The 14,977-nt window shown below is 43.8% G+C and overlaps 3 protein-coding genes and 1 long non-coding RNA gene across 6 annotated transcripts in view; 2 read left to right on the top strand and 2 right to left on the bottom strand.

The window, feature by feature from the left end:
• Positions 1-51: 51 nt before the first annotated feature.
• Positions 52-915, bottom strand: ATPsynCF6 (ATP synthase, coupling factor 6). 2 transcript variants are annotated; one of them, XM_017162040.2, is made up of 3 exons: positions 759-915; positions 411-562; positions 52-347 (listed from the first exon to the last, which is right to left on the bottom strand). In XM_017162040.2, exons 2-3 carry the CDS (start codon positions 560-562, stop codon positions 179-181), a joined length of 321 nt encoding a protein of 106 aa, XP_017017529.1. In that variant the 5' UTR covers positions 759-915; the 3' UTR covers positions 52-178. The 2 variants fall into 2 exon arrangements, with proteins under 2 accessions (XP_017017529.1, XP_070142757.1); XM_070286656.1 differs by having other exon boundaries at positions 641-767.
• Positions 916-1,406: 491 nt separating this feature from the next.
• Positions 1,407-3,367, top strand: SF2 (splicing factor 2). Of its 2 annotated transcripts, XM_070286809.1 has the most exons (5): positions 1,407-1,677; positions 1,805-2,171; positions 2,477-2,598; positions 2,661-2,744; positions 2,817-3,367. In XM_070286809.1, the coding sequence occupies exons 1-5, from the start codon at positions 1,514-1,516 to the stop codon at positions 2,824-2,826; spliced, it is 747 nt and encodes a 248-aa protein (XP_070142910.1). In that variant the 5' UTR covers positions 1,407-1,513; the 3' UTR covers positions 2,827-3,367. The 2 variants fall into 2 exon arrangements, with proteins under 2 accessions (XP_070142910.1, XP_017017572.1); XM_017162083.3 differs by having other exon boundaries at positions 1,408-1,677; positions 2,661-3,367.
• A 2,037-nt stretch (positions 3,368-5,404) lies between these two features.
• Sulf1 (Extracellular sulfatase Sulf1) overlaps positions 5,405-14,977 on the top strand; it is a 29,947-nt gene continuing 20,374 nt past the window's right edge. The window contains exons 1-2 of the mRNA XM_017162009.3: positions 5,405-6,133; positions 13,578-13,622. The gene's annotated coding sequence lies outside the window, so the exon portion shown is untranslated. The remainder of the gene's footprint in view (positions 6,134-13,577; positions 13,623-14,977) is intronic.
• On the bottom strand, positions 6,815-8,147 carry LOC108071306 (uncharacterized). The gene is made up of 3 exons (XR_011445377.1): positions 7,577-8,147; positions 7,382-7,508; positions 6,815-7,325 (listed from the first exon to the last, which is right to left on the bottom strand). It is a non-coding gene; the product is annotated as an uncharacterized lncRNA (long non-coding RNA).

Raw genomic sequence — 14,977 nt, 5'->3', positions numbered from 1 at the left:
TGGTGAAGATGACTCTGCAACACACACACACTTTTCCTTGTTTCACAGACATTTCGCTTGTTTTCCGATTTTATTGATTGGATTTTTAACGTTTTTATCCCGTGGTTTTTAGTGGGCATTCGGAGAGGACATCAGCAGCAGAACTTAAAGCAATTAAACTAAGTCATACGCAAGATCTTTAAGAGGCGGACTGCGTGATGGGGTCGACCTTGACGTCTGGGAACGAGAACTCGGGGAACTTGAGCATGTCGGTCTTGCCGTCGCTGCCAAACTGCTTGGCCACACGGTCCAGCTCGTTCTTCATCTCGCGCTCGATCTCGGGATTGGAGTCGACAAGCTTGCCACCGCTGTGGAAGAGGAGACACTGGTTACTACTCGGAACTAATCCTAGTTCGGAGGCATCCACTCACGAGCTCTTCTGCTTGTACTCGCGCACTTTGTCCAGGAACAGCTGCTGGATGGGATCGGAGGCCTTGTTCATGGCGGGGGCCATGAGGGCGATGTTACGACGGGCCTCGGTGCGCAGCACACGCATGCCACTCAGCAGGGATTGCGACAGCATCTGGAATTTGGATTAAAACATTTAGAATTGCGGATTTCGGCTTCCCTCATATGTAACCTTAAAAAGGTTATGTAATACGATTTGTTGTTGCCGTGATTCCTGGAGTATCCGGGAGCTGATATTGCTAGTAGTCCCGGCAGGTTGTCAGTTCACTCTCAAAGAAGTATTTAAATCCCATTTCAAATCCTATTTTTACCTTAATTTCCTTGGCAAATGCAAACTTTCGTGCGGAAAAGTCTCAATTGTCGGTTCACAATGGCAGTATAGTGTTGCCAGACTTTCGTTCATAAGCGACCAGTGATGCCAGTGGAATACAAAAAATACCAAAAGCTAAGCGATACCCAGAAAGCAATATGAGCGTTTTCTGACGTTCTTTCGGACACCCTCCAAATGAATGTCTGAAAACCCTTAGAAGTAGCCTTTTCAGGCTCTTAAATCACTACTAAAAGGTTATTTTTTGACTCTTCGGATTGTAAAATTAGATTGAAAAAATGTTTATATATATATATATTTTATTTGACCTAAGATAAAAAATATATAAAAAATGTTAAAAAATTAAACATTGATTATTGGCAGTTTTCTACATTCCGTTATTTTAAGCGAGCTCTTTACTATTTTCTTACTAATCCTAACTCCGAATATGCTTAGACAACAGTGCTTTTTATGAGCCTATGTTTTTAAAACACTGATTGTCCCCCAAAAACGCTCTTTCTTATGTGTTTAATCAGAAATCGCTTTGAAGCTCTTTTCAGACACATATTTCGGAGCCCAGCATGCTGGGTAGTGCCCTAATAATCGATATTGCACAAACAATCGATGTTCGGCCAAAACAAATAATCGACGTGACCATCGAATGACTCCCACCTCTATCTAGTCGGCCATCTTTTGACAGAAAAAAATCAAACGAATTTCAGCTCGCGAATCAATTGTACGCCTGATTAAATTATTAAAATGGGTTCACGCAACGAGTGCCGCATCTACGTGGGTAACCTGCCGCCAGATATCCGCACCAAGGACATCCAGGATCTGTTCCACAAGTTCGGCAAAGTGACGTTCGTCGACCTAAAGAATCGGCGTGGGCCGCCATTTGCTTTTGTCGAGTTCGAAGATGCGCGGTGAGTAATGGGAATACACACACGCACAGCAGGCTGTCCGCCGGAGGCAGACACCCCCAACTAATCCGAGCTTATTTGTCTTCCTCCCTCTGACCTTGCCCTCTCTGCGCCCGTGCTATAAAAACAGCGATGCCGACGACGCAGTTAAGGCGCGCGATGGATACGACTACGACGGTTACCGCCTCCGTGTAGAGTTCCCTCGGGGCGGCGGGCCCGGTAGCTACCGCGGCAACCGCGACGGCGGACGCAGCCGTGACGGCGGTCGCATGGGCGGACGCGGACCTCCGGCCAAGCGCTCACAGTACCGCGTCATGGTCACCGGGCTGCCGGCCTCTGGCTCCTGGCAGGATCTTAAGGATCACATGCGCGAGGCCGGCGACGTGTGCTTCGCAGACACTTACAAAGACGGCTCCGGCGTGGTGGAGTTCCTGCGTCACGAGGACATGAAATACGCCATTAAGAAGCTGGACGACTCGCGCTTTCGTTCGCATGAGGTATGCAAATTAATTATTTCTTATTCCAAAAGGTCGATTTCTAGGTAGGCAATTGTTGCCATTGAAATGTTTAATTTATTGTGTCCGAATACATTATTCATTTCGAATAATTGACTACAATTAGTCGGGGCTGAGCCCTTACTGCATATCGTTGCAGAATATATTTATAGCATAAAATGTATCTATACATAGCATTTGAAGAGGAATTTTGTAGCGTATTTGTCATAAGGTTTTTTTGCAGAGTTTATAAATTATTTGAAATTATCCTTTACTTACCGCCTACTTTGTTCATTTTTACTCCCCAGGGCGAGGTTGCCTACATACGGGTGCGCGAGGATAGCGGTGATGGCGAACGCAGTGGCGGAGGCGGAGGAGGAGGTGGCGGCGGCGGCGGTGGTGGTGGTGGAGGCCGTGACTACCGCGATAGGTAAGCATTAGCCTTCAGTTCAGCGTATTGAGTATGATTTATTCTTTGTTCCCACTCGGCAGGTCGCGTTCGCGCTCTTTTTCGTCTAGGCCGCGGCGTCGGGGAACACCCACCTACTCGCCAGTGCGACGTCAATCCTATTCCAGGTCTCGCTCTCGCTCTAATTACTAAACACTACCAAGCATTATCCATTAATATATAATATTTCTTACGAGCAGGAATTTTTAGGGAAAGCAAGCTAAATTAAGAAACCACATTCAATATTTGTTCAAGCCACATTGTAAATTGACTAACCAACCAAGAGATCAGCCAAGAAATCAAGTTTGATCAGCCAACTTTCAAGCTCTCATCAAAGCAAAACTAAATTCAAAACCTCAAGACTTGCTTTTCCAGCTGAGCCAAAAGTTCAGAAAAGCAGAGAAGAGTTCCCCTGAACTAGAATCGGAATCATTCATACTTAATTTTTGACAAAAACAGTTCGAAAAAGACAAATGTAATCCAGGGAATTGGACGCTTGGACGCATTTCCTGTATTGCCTTTGTTGTATTTTGAGCCTTTGCTCAGCACACACAACCAATTATAATAGAAACCTCATTTATGGCTGCATAATTTATTAGCTTTTACCTTAACAAAAGCAAGAAACAAACATCGATACAGAATAAATATGTTTATAATGAAAGAGATAAAACAAGATACCAGAACACAAATCGCAATGTCAACCACATTGATCAGCAAACTATTAATACTTACATTTTTATTTTCTTCTCTTCCCCTTTTGCGCGTTTATGTTTGGAGAGTGGATGAAGAGGATGAGGATTAATGGAGGAGGATGAGGAGGATATTTTTTGGATGTAATGGAGTGGAGTGGATAAATTTGGATTTAAATTAGTGTGGAGGCAGGACCTGTCTGTATAGATCTCGATAAATATGTGTATATTTATGAGATTGTGATCAGGAATGGATTTGGATTTGGATGTAGGATTTTTCTGAGCCCTTCGCTAGGACAACGTGGGATGCAGAGTCCCCACGGCTTACTCACACCTCGGAGGAGGAGGAGGATTTTCGCATTTTTCGGCTCTGTTATGGATTTTCTGTATCCTTTGGTCGTGTAATGGGTAACGGATGTGTGAAGGATGAGGAGGAAGAGGATGTTAAAACCATGTCGAGTTGCCCATGGACAGGACTAGAGCGAACAGTTTCGGACTCGGCCGCCATTTCTTCGAGCCTCGCCATTTCTTCGGCATCTGCCTAACGGTCTCGGGATTAGGATTCACTTGGAACAGGCTCACGCGCGTTGTTGTCGCCTTTGGATCTTTGGATCGCACCCCCACCACTTGCAATCGCACACTTCAGGGAACCGCGAATTTCAGGGCCTTCGCGCCCCAGTCGTTATCATTTCACGGATTTGCTGTGCATCATCCAACGTTGCCTTGCGCCCAACGCTGGATAGTGGATAGTGATCCCTGGTCTGGTGTGGTCCGGTCTCCCTCTGTCTCGTCTCTTAGCGGTATGTTCGATTGCCACATCTTTTTTAACTTACTTTTAATTTGCGTTTATAAGTTTTATCATTTTTATAAAATCTCAGCACGGTTCCCAATTCCAAATTCAACCCAACTACATGGAATTTGAATTGATTAATCTGAGAAAAAAATCAAAGATGCAATATTTGATCCTATTTGCAGAGATTTAAATAAGAAATTTAAAGAATTTATCAATTCAGATTCCAAAAAATAAATAGAAATGGAATTGGGAACCCGGCCGAATACTCTTTACCCAACTCTTTCGTCTCCATTGGTGTTGTTGCCTCCGAAATGTGACGAATACGTCGTGTGTGTTTTGGTTTTCCATGTTTTGACTAGAAAAAACGTTAAACCGCAAGCCCAAACTATTATCCATCATTATTTGCATGATCTTTCTTTTCCCCCCAAGTACTATGTATTTAATTAATTACCATAAAAAGAAGCGATTTTAGACCTGAGAACCCATTAATGACGAGTTCTTATTGCTTATCGATCGAGTTATAGTCTTAAATATTTTTGAAATATAATCCACCTTTACAATAAATATATACCTATATATATACCGATGAAATAAGAGCGTTTCTGTTTTTTGTTTTTGGGGGTTTAGGAAGGCTGGAACCGGTAACTATTGTCGGTACATATTACCTCTATTCCAATTCCTATTTAAAAGGCTATAAAGAAGAGGCTGAGGGAGGCTTACAGTATAATATAATACTGATTTATTATTATTTAGAATTACTGAAGGCAGCTGCTACATTTGGAGGTTCTATCTAGAGCCCTCCACCGATATCCATTTCGTTTCGCTTCATTTTTGCAAGATGTATGGCGGCAAAAATTCAAAAGAATTGGAACCAGTACGAGTGACCAGCGGTTCGAGTATCAAGTGTGGTTCGAGTATCAGGTGTTGTTCGAATTTTGTAGCAATGATGTCATATCCGCTTTTTTTTCCGTCAAATTAGGCTTTTTTTCATGTGTGAAAAACATCGACCAGCGGAAATTCCAACTTTGTAAGATAATTTAACTTATATTTGAAAATAAAAGTTATTTCATCAATTTTTATCAGTTTTAATTTTACTCATAACTCTTCTTTGCAATCCCTGGAATTGGCCAGAGTGCCGTGCTGTTATTGCAAAAGCACCATAACTGATTCGATTTAATATTTTATACTTAAAATTAAAAAAAAAATTATTTTCTAAAAATCAGTTTTTTTGTCAGCTTTTTTTCCTTGGAATTCGGCACATCACTGACATCACTGCTGGGAATTCAGTTTCAAAATAAATCCCGTGGCGTGCGGTTGTTATCCAAGCTAAACTGGCAACACTGACACGCGCGCAGTTCAAATAATGTCAGTTCAAAAAAATTGTTCAGCGAGGACGGTTGTGCTGTGCTAGTGTGTACCTTAATTTCCCCATTCATCATCGGCGGCCGGCCGGCGACTCCCGCGCTCTAACAACAACTCGCATGTGCCGTGGCCTGCGGGCGAAAAGTGCGTCAAAGGCCTGGGAAACTCTGCTGGAGAGATCGCTGTGCAGAAACCAAGTGTATGCCCACGTCGGGAGTGTCCGTAAATAATAAATAATTCGGAATAGTTGACAAACCTCTGAGCAAATCCGTGGGCCGATGGTCTTTTGTTAGTGAGGCGCGGAGCACGACTCGTGGGATCCAGACGAGCTGGTTGGCCGGCCCTACGTTCATTGACGGCGGTGCGTTGGTTGTCCATCGGCTTATCAGCGGCGGCTACACCCCGCCCTCAGTCTCATCAAACTACTACGGATCGACTCTGGGGCTATCCTACTACGGATCGACTCTGGGGCTATCCGCGGTTAGTCAGCCCCACCCCGTAATCGCGATTGTACAACCAATTACCGGGTTTATCATCTAATTCGAGAGGCACTTTGCGCGACACAAACTATAAATAGAAGGTGAAGTGTCGAAATTAAACGCCGGCGAGCAGTACTCGAGGAAACTCATGTGTTGAAGTTACAATTACTTGGAACGAATATATAAAACAAGAGGTATGTGAGTGTTCTGCATTTTATTGATGTTTTTGCATGCTCACGGAATTGCTGCGAACGTTAAAATTAACAACATACATAGAACGCCATCTCAGCGAATCTCCCCTTGGAGTCATTGTTCTCGTTCCGAACTTGAAAGGTTTTTTTATTGATCATAAGTTAAAATTAGCCCGAGGGCTTTAGGCTGATCCAATCGAATCATGCGATATCGGGGTGTTGCTTACGAGCCTCATTAACTATTCCCGTCCTGTTGAATCGTTGTTCTACGGATTCATTATCACTTCCGCCTCATTCGCCAGTGAAAGTAACACGGAATGCATTTCGATCTCTCGGTAATGTGACCCACTTTGGATCGGCATTGCGTCCCGACACTTGGCAGCTTCCTAGGGTGCCGCTTCTTCGGTAATTCGATCTGTCAACCCAAAGGTGTTGCCTCCTGTGGCAACTACCTAAATGCATACAATACCTGCCTACCTGGTGGCCTTCAAGGCCTCGCCTGTCTGGCGGTTCCGGTTGATCTGTGGCTACACTGGTATTAAATTCTGTTAACTAGAAAGTGTCATATACATATACGCACAAGTAACTGTGGCTAATATTTATATTCTTAACTTATCTTATCGTATTTTGCTTGACAGAAATTAGAACACGGGACACTAGTTTTGAATCAAAACATTTATCTAATAAAATCTATAGTTCATTTATTTTTGTATCCCCCATGATTTTTCTCTCTGCTTATTGTGTGCAGGCAGGTTGTCTTGAGACCCTGCCGCCGCCTGCTCGTCTCTAATCGGAGGCCTGTCCATCTGGCCATCCTCTGATCTTTGTCCCTTCCCGGCGTGTTAATCTTTTGTTGTGATGAGATGCTTATCGCACAAGCCGGCGTAGTGCGACAGGTGGGCTCTGTAGTTTCCAGCGGGGCTGGAAAATCGGCAATAGGCAAGCTGGCAAGCGTGGAAATTGAAAACCCTTGCCGCCTAGTCGCAGTTCGTTTGCGCGAATGATTGACGGGCGGCAACTGTGACCCCTTAACCCCTTCTCCGGACTCAATGGGCCGCATCGCGTAAGCAATTTATGTTAATTGTTGTTTGCCTGATGTACACTTTCCTCCTCGATCGGGTACATTGACTAAGTTCAGAACTTTGGGAAGCAAACATTGAACACTCTCGGTGAATAAAATCACCTTTAATTTTAGCTGAATGACAAATGGGATGCGAATGGGAATTTTCCAACGATTCTAAACTCACTTACCTCGCCAACACTCATACGTCGCTTGTAAATAAAACGTTTTGAAGCTGTTAGTTCTGAATAATTTGTGTTAAATGAAGGCCAAGTTTTCAAAATTACCAGCTATGACTTTTGGCTACTGATATTTGAGCTAGAAGAGCAAGAATTTCAAATATTTCGTAAACAGAAAGGGGATATTGTATTATTTTAAGAATTTACCTTTCTGACTGAACATGTAGGCTTTGATTTATATATTTTAAACATTTTATTTACTTTTATAATTTGGTTAGAGTATACCAACTTCGTTTAGTTGATTCCTTCTTCGGATTTCCCGCGGCCTGAGCGGCCAAGCATTTAATTAGACACTTTTTACTTTTCCCAGCGCAAGACTCTGCGTTTTTTGTCCGCGGCGGCAACAAGTTGTAGCCGCTAGCCTGGTCGGGCTGTCTAATTGTTTCGACTGCGGCAATTTCTCCTGGCCTTTTTTGGCCTGGCGAGGAGTTGCTGTTGGAGTAGGAGCTGATGCTGGAACGGCGACGGCTGGCGGAAACTGGTTTGCTCGCTCCACGCAATCCGAGAGCTATAATTCGGTCAGCCGCAGGTTAAGGCTCTGGAGGAGAGGCGACGGAGGAGGAGCTGGCGACAATGACGATGACTAACGCTGGCCCCGAGGCATCGACCAGGCCAGGGCAACGAGAACGGTCCGTTTTGGCCTTTTACCGTAATCAGGTTTCGGTCCGCTCGAGTCCCAAAAAGCCCGATGAATGAATGAATGAATGGCCGGCTGAATGAGCGATCGGGGCCCGAGTTATTCAGCTGGCCGGCAATCCATCATGCTGTCCTCGGAACTGGTTGCCTAACACCACTTAATGAGTGGACAAGGCGTCTCCGACTCCCATTTGCATCCGCTCCCCGCTCTCCAGGCGGAGTCATTAGCCGCAAACTATGTATATATGGGCTGATGCCACGCCAGAGACATGGCACGCATAAAATACAGTCATAAAATCGTCCGGGAGGCGGGCTCTATCCGAGCACGCGTTTCGGGGCGCCGTTTAATTGCGGCGAGCGATTTGTGCGCGTTTTTAAACGCCACAATTTGCATTTCCCCCCTTTAAGTTGTGGGGTCCGGCCCAGTATAGAAATGGATCGAACTGAAACGCCCAATGGATGGGCAGCTGCTTGCTTCTATGCATGTCATTTAGAGGCAAGTGTAAATTAACACATGTAGCCGGACATCAAATTCAACGCGCCTCTGCCTCTCCGCCTTTACTCCACTGAAAGCCGATAAGGACAATGGACCGCGCCCTCGCACTATCTGGGGTTAATTGGGAATTGAATGAATTTTAATTGAAATGTTTAGGAAACTATTATATATAGTATTCCAGATAGAGCCGCTGTCTGGGATCGAAGCTCAGTGGAGGAGACACCCGATCAGTGCTTGTATGACCATAGTTCAGCATTTCGAAGAAGATTGAGTGAAATTTAATCTAGCTAATACTAAAAACTATTAACATATATAGTGGTTTTTGTTTATAAATAAAATTTAATGACCATGCTTATTGTTTATTTGTTTAAACAAACAAAGATTGTCAACGTCGTCATTAGACGAGAATCTTTTCAAGTTTTTGTCGGAGAAACAAAAAGTTTGCCCGTATAAACTATATTTTTTTGTAAACCAAAAATATTTTGTAAACAATCTACAATTTATTGTATCGAACTTGCAACGTAGTTCGTTTCTTACATCAATTGTTCAGTGTACTTTGGACCTTATATACATAAGTATATCTATATCTCGGAGTCTTCGACTGAATTTATTTTTAGCTCTGCTCTCCTCCACGAGCAGCTAGGTATCCATTGTGCATCCTCACACCGTTGGCAGTCCTATTTTAATGTCCGGCCTGTCTGGCCGCAAGGCGCGTTTTAAATCGCGTCAAACATTGAAGACATTAAAAACATTACCCCGTCCAAGGGTTGGTCCTGGTAATTGTAAGCGGCTATTAAATTAATTCAGCTGGCTGCCGGAGCTCGGCTGAAGCATTACCGCCCCAAAGGGGATTAACATAATTTTTGCTAATATTTTGAGCGGGGCTCGGGGTATAATGCGCTTAGAAAAATAGTATGAATAAAGGCTGCATTAACCTGAATGCTGCCGCAGCTGCAGCGGCGGTGGCGGCGGCTTCGGAAGGATTGCGGACACGCAGGCTCAACTTTAGCAAGGGGTGAAGGAGAAGCAGAAGAAGCAGAAGGGTGAGGCGCCCCGGGAGCTGGCTGTTCTGATCCATGATGAGTTGTGCGGCAGAAAACGCGCCAAAAAGCAGCGACGTCGACTGCATTAAAGTGGAAAATCCTGTCTGACAACATTTAAACCAAAATATACATATACACAGACCTATAGTAAATATGTGCACAACAAACCAACATCAGCCGCAACTACAACAAACCACACATAATAAGCGTGAAAAAAGGCAAAATGAGAGCAAACCTACCCATTCCCATTCCCATTCCCATTCTCAGTCACAGTCTCAGTTCCAGACATAGTTTCAGGCCAGGATGAAGCGGGCAATGAAAAGCGAGTGCGCCTAGTAGAAAAAAAATCGAAAAATAAACAAAAGAATGGAAGTAAAATGAGAAAATAGTAAGACTTTGCTTGCCGAAGTTCTTAATTCCTTAGGGAAAAAAATTAATTAAATCTCATAATTAAATCGGGGTAATAACTGCTAACAGCATTGATAATTTCATAAGATTTATTATTTTTTTTTCGACAAATCAAATGGAAAGTTGGAAACTTCCTCGAATATTCATACTGCTCATAAGAGTGTACTTTAAAGTCTGTGAAATATCATATTTATGGACATAAACACTAACATATATTTATGTCTTAATATAATTTATGATGCGCCATCATATGATTCAATAACAACTTGTAGAAAATATTTGGGATACCTGATCCCATGGCTAACTAAGCACTAAATTTATCCCACGTTGCACATTTTCCTCGTTCGCGGTCTGCAACAGATAAACAAACAAGGGGCAATCAGAATCGCATTCATAACATCAATAAAAGTTCGTGATTGTTTATGGGCAAAAACAAATTAATGATGGAAAACCTCATGTGGTTTTTCCCCAAAGCAAACATGAACCGAAAATTCCCTCACTTTTATAGACGATGCGGACGCGTTTGAAACCGAAAATGTGCAAATTGAGCGCCAGCTTTGGGTGTCGAAATACAACAAAACTTTTGACGGCCGATATGTAGAATCTCGTGCTAAATGATCTTGAAATGGCCGGAGCCAGGTGATTAATGATGCATTCTGTATACATATATATATTTTGATGTTCGTTTCGTTTATGAATATCTTTGGCATATTGAACGGCAGAGTTCAGAGAGCGCGTGCTGCTTAATAATTCCCCATAATGCTTGCCAGTGCTAATTGAAAATCTTTCCCAGAATCCCAAGTGTGTGCTTGCTTGCCAAAGCCATTTGTTTGGCTGTCAACAGATGCGAGTGCGATTTATCAGGTAGTTTTCTGAGCATTCATAAGATCAGCTACGGATATTAATTTTACAAAAAAAAAACCAACTGGCTTTCGGGTCGCCTCCAAGCCGGTGCAAGTGACTTCTGTCGAACCAATTGTTTGATGATACAAGGAATCCAGGGATCCGTTCGGTCCATTGTGGCATTTCCGTTCGGAGTCGTCCGAATTCTTGAACCAAATTCCTGCACTGACAAATCGACACAAATATCTCAAACGCACTCTCAATGCGCTTTGTTTCCCGAGAATGTTGAGTAAATATGGACTTCATTTTGTCAAAGTCAGCGGCAGGCCGAAAGGTAAGAAATGAGCCGACCTCGAAGCCCTTTTTCTTGCACAGGTCGAATGCCCTTGCCCTGCCTCACACCTTGGCTGTATTAAATGTATTAACCATAACTGACAGGCACAGGACAAAAGGACAAAGGAGCCCACCGGAAACCGAACCAATTCACTCGCAAGAGCTGCCTGCGACAACGTCCATAAATAATCGCTGTGCCCAGAGCGCTCAATCAATTGTTCAATTGCTGAATAATTAATTCGGCAACAGTGCCTCGCCGCGTTGGCAATCAATTAACAAGCGTTTTACGATTGCAATGGCTGGCTATTACAGCTATAAAAATAAAATAGTTACGGCAATAATAACATTCCTAATTGTGATTTGCATGCGCCATTTTCCAACTCAATCAAAACTCAACTCTGGCCGAGGGCGTTTATTACATTTTCTGTGTCTCTCGTCTTGATGTGAATGCCTGTCAGTAGTTGGCTGGCGGCATTGATTATTGACCGATTTGAGTTATTTTTGCCATAAATATGATTTTTTATTCGATTCGTGACAGATTTATGGGCAGGCCATTTGAGGCGGAGAGACTTTTAATGCGGCATGTAAATCCCCCTAATTATAGCGGATTATAACTATTCATTTGAGATTAATACTGAAGGTATGGATAGCATGGGAATAGTATTTCCCAGCTCAGGTGGAATGCCGTCTCACACTCTCCTCTCAACTGGCGGTAATTGGTGCGTAACATTTCCCTTCTGGTGGTCAATGAAGCATATCCAAAAGCATTATTGCCATTCGAATTGTTTGTCTTTGTTCCATGAAATCATCGCCATGCAACAACTACCTGTTTCCCCTGGATTTGTTTATGCACGTGGAAAAATATATGGCTGAAATTGCGCATTAGTTTGGTTCTTTTAATTGCCAAAAAAATTCTTTCCATTTCAATTAATGTGTAACCTTTAAGAAAGAGTATTCATAAAAACTAATAAAACATTGTGACTAATTTGGATAGTTGTACAAAATATTTTTGCCACACTGTTTCCCTTTTATTTTCAATAAATAAATTAAATATTCCTTTAATATATTCACATATAATTGATATGCTTTTTTTAAAGTGTCTCCTATTTTATAGTCAGATGCGCAATAGTCCGGCACAAGTGCCGTCAGTGCCAAGCTGGGCCCAAGATCAATGACTCCACAAAGGGGAGTTTGGGGCGGGATTCCGGTTCTGGGCGCTTATCAAAAGTTCTGGCCTGTTGATAAACAAGCGGCATGATAAATGGACAGCAATCAATAACGAAGAGTTGTCGGCTGCCTCCGCGGCCAGTCGCTTAGTCAGTTAGTCAGTCGGTTTGTTTACCTGCAATCAAAACAGTTTATGTTTTTCCTTTTCATTCTGTTTGCCTGCCTGCCTCTGCCGCTGCCCCTGCCTTGTATGTAAATACAACCGAACAGCCGTACAATCGGCGGACAAACAAGCCGGAGAGGGGCAGCGACAGCCATTCACTTCTTGTTTGCCTTCCTATTTGCGCACGCTGCGTATACGCAATGGGTGCAGTTTCGATTCGAATTTGGTTTGTTGAATCGTTCAAGGTTGCCGGGGCTGCGATTTCTGGCGTTCGCATGTCAAGTGAACACTTCCCAAGAGGTGATGGCGATGATAAGGAACACAGAAAGCAGAAAGGTAACAAACTTGCAGGCCAAACTGGGTTAAAAGCGACTTTCCGCCCCCCCGTAGGTGGGTGGTGTACATTGCGCATACGCAGCGTTGCAGTCGAGCCATAAAAACGTGAAAGCAATGGCTCACTCTGCCAGAAGGCAGTTAAGCAGCAGCTGTTTGTTCAATAAAAGCCAAACAAGACGGCCTTAACTGGCAAGCAGAACGAAGTAAGAATACCCTAGCTGACAGGTGCGGAGGAGAGCTCCACTCCAGCTCCTCACAAGTGGCAGCCGGCAAATCCCATTAATTCGCATTCACATTCGCATTGCAGTCATTTCCCTGAGCTTTTTTTTTTGCACTCAATTAAAATGCCAAGTTCAGCGGCTGCCAACATTCAAAACTGACAGCTGACAGATGGAAACTTACCCCGGCTAAGGAAACTCCGGAGTGCCGACCGGGTCACGGACGGACTCGCTGGCTCACTCCCTCCCCGGATCCAACTATCAATCATTCAGCGCTCACTCCGCTGTGAGGCAGGTGCAAATGTGTCAGTTGTAAATGAGCAGAAAGTTCACGGGAAAGTGTCACCGTCTTGAGTCGGCAGCATGGACTGTTTTAATTGAGATGAATTAATGATATTGCTGCTTGATTAAGGATTTCCAGCTGTCTATCTTATCTGGCATTCTTTATTTCCTTCCCCAGTCTGAGATGTTAATCATAGAATAATTCTTCTTGTTTGAATTGCAGATTTGTCGGGACCAAGCGGAAGTCTAATATATATTGTAATTAAAGGTGAGTTGTATCATCACAATACCATACTGCACCTTAATTCCCATTTAACGACTCACCTTAATTCGTGCTTCCAAGTGAACTGCATACATTTTGGCGCTGCCTGCAGATTTACCTTTGAGCAGTTAATTAGCCCAAGCTCCGGTCCATAAAATCCCATTTTCGCACTTTGGTTCTCGTAGATGCAGTTGCTTTGCCGCTCGCCCGTGGCAAGGCAATTAAATGCACTGCTTTGGGGCTTGAACTCTCACCCTCCGTGGACCATGGAAACCTGGATGAAGGTGCTCGCAATCAGTGTGCAAAATCACGCGTCTGCATTTAATTCACTTTGGGGCCTGGGAAATCGCCGAGTCGAGGAAAGCCACTCGAGGGATGTGGCAAACATTTCTGCACGCATTTGGCGGTTCCCATATCTTGGCCAGCTTCTTCGTCTCTATTTCTATTTAAGGGCATTGCCTGCCGCCTGCCTGTGCTTTTCCAGCTGCCAGCTCCCAGCTCTCTCATGGAGCCCATCGTTCGTCGCTGCTGCTGCTGGCAATTGTCCTTTATTGCCATTCCTTCATTAGGCCCCGCGTCTGGGATGGCATTTTAATGCAATTTTTATGCGCATTTTTGTGCGCTGTAATGGACCGGCCCCGCATCCCTGTTGTCGATGTGTCACTTGTAAGATAATTTCAATTGTAATTCATATAATTCGCCTTATTGTTGCCTCAATGGGCCTTTGTTGTTGGCTGGGCTTCGTTTCTGGGGAATGCCACGTTGCCTTACTTCAGTGCGGAGAAAAATCAGAATATATACATATGTATCTATACTGATTCAGTGATCTCGGCAAGGTGCCTATTGGCATCAGCTTGTTAATGAAATTATTGACTAACTTAGATCAGTGATGACTCTGACACTGCCTATAAACTTTTCACAAACTGAACGCTTTGAAGATAGCAGCTGCCGCCTTAGGAAAAAAAATGTTTAATTGGTCGTGGAAATGATTCGATGCATAAAAGTGCATTAAAAACGCATAAACCGCCGGCGGAAAGCTAAACAAACATGCGAACACCACAAAAGCGCCATCAAAGTGTCAAAAATGGAGCTAGGCACTGCATCCACATGTGTCCGCTGATCCGGCGGGGAGATTAGGTTTGAACTCCGGAGAGCAGAGCCGGCGGAGACATAAATTAGTCCGTAATAAAGTTCAAAATAAACCGGGCAGAGCCCGCAGCCCTATAAAAATAGTCTCCAGTGGCTCGCCCAGAGAGGGGGAATTAGCTGCATTAAATATTTGAGAAGACATAAATACATATATGCGTACGAGTAGAGGCAGCTGGCCTGGCTGCTTTTTCGGCCACGCGGAAGTCAACATG

The sequence above is a fragment of the Drosophila kikkawai genome, chromosome 3R (assembly GCF_030179895.1).
Source record: "Drosophila kikkawai strain 14028-0561.14 chromosome 3R, DkikHiC1v2, whole genome shotgun sequence".
NCBI lineage: Eukaryota > Metazoa > Arthropoda > Insecta > Diptera > Drosophilidae > Drosophila > Drosophila kikkawai.
The sequence above is the reverse complement of the archived record's forward strand: the minus strand, read 5'-3'. Positions and strand labels throughout refer to the sequence as shown.

Bases quoted from the DNA above. Each gene is read 5' to 3' on its own strand.
- ATPsynCF6 (XM_017162040.2), bottom strand. From the start codon at position 562: ATGCTGTCGCAATCCCTGCTGAGTGGCATGCGTGTGCTGCGCACCGAG. The intron at 348-410 runs GTGAGTGGATGC...CCTCTTCCACAG, and splicing joins GAGTACAAGCAGAAGAGCTC to CGGTGGCAAGCTTGTCGACT.
- SF2 (XM_017162083.3), top strand. From the start codon at position 1,514: ATGGGTTCACGCAACGAGTGCCGCATCTACGTGGGTAACCTGCCGCCA. The intron at 1,678-1,804 runs GTGAGTAATGGG...CTATAAAAACAG, and splicing joins GTCGAGTTCGAAGATGCGCG to CGATGCCGACGACGCAGTTA. The intron at 2,599-2,660 runs GTAAGCATTAGC...CCCACTCGGCAG, and splicing joins GGCCGTGACTACCGCGATAG to GTCGCGTTCGCGCTCTTTTT.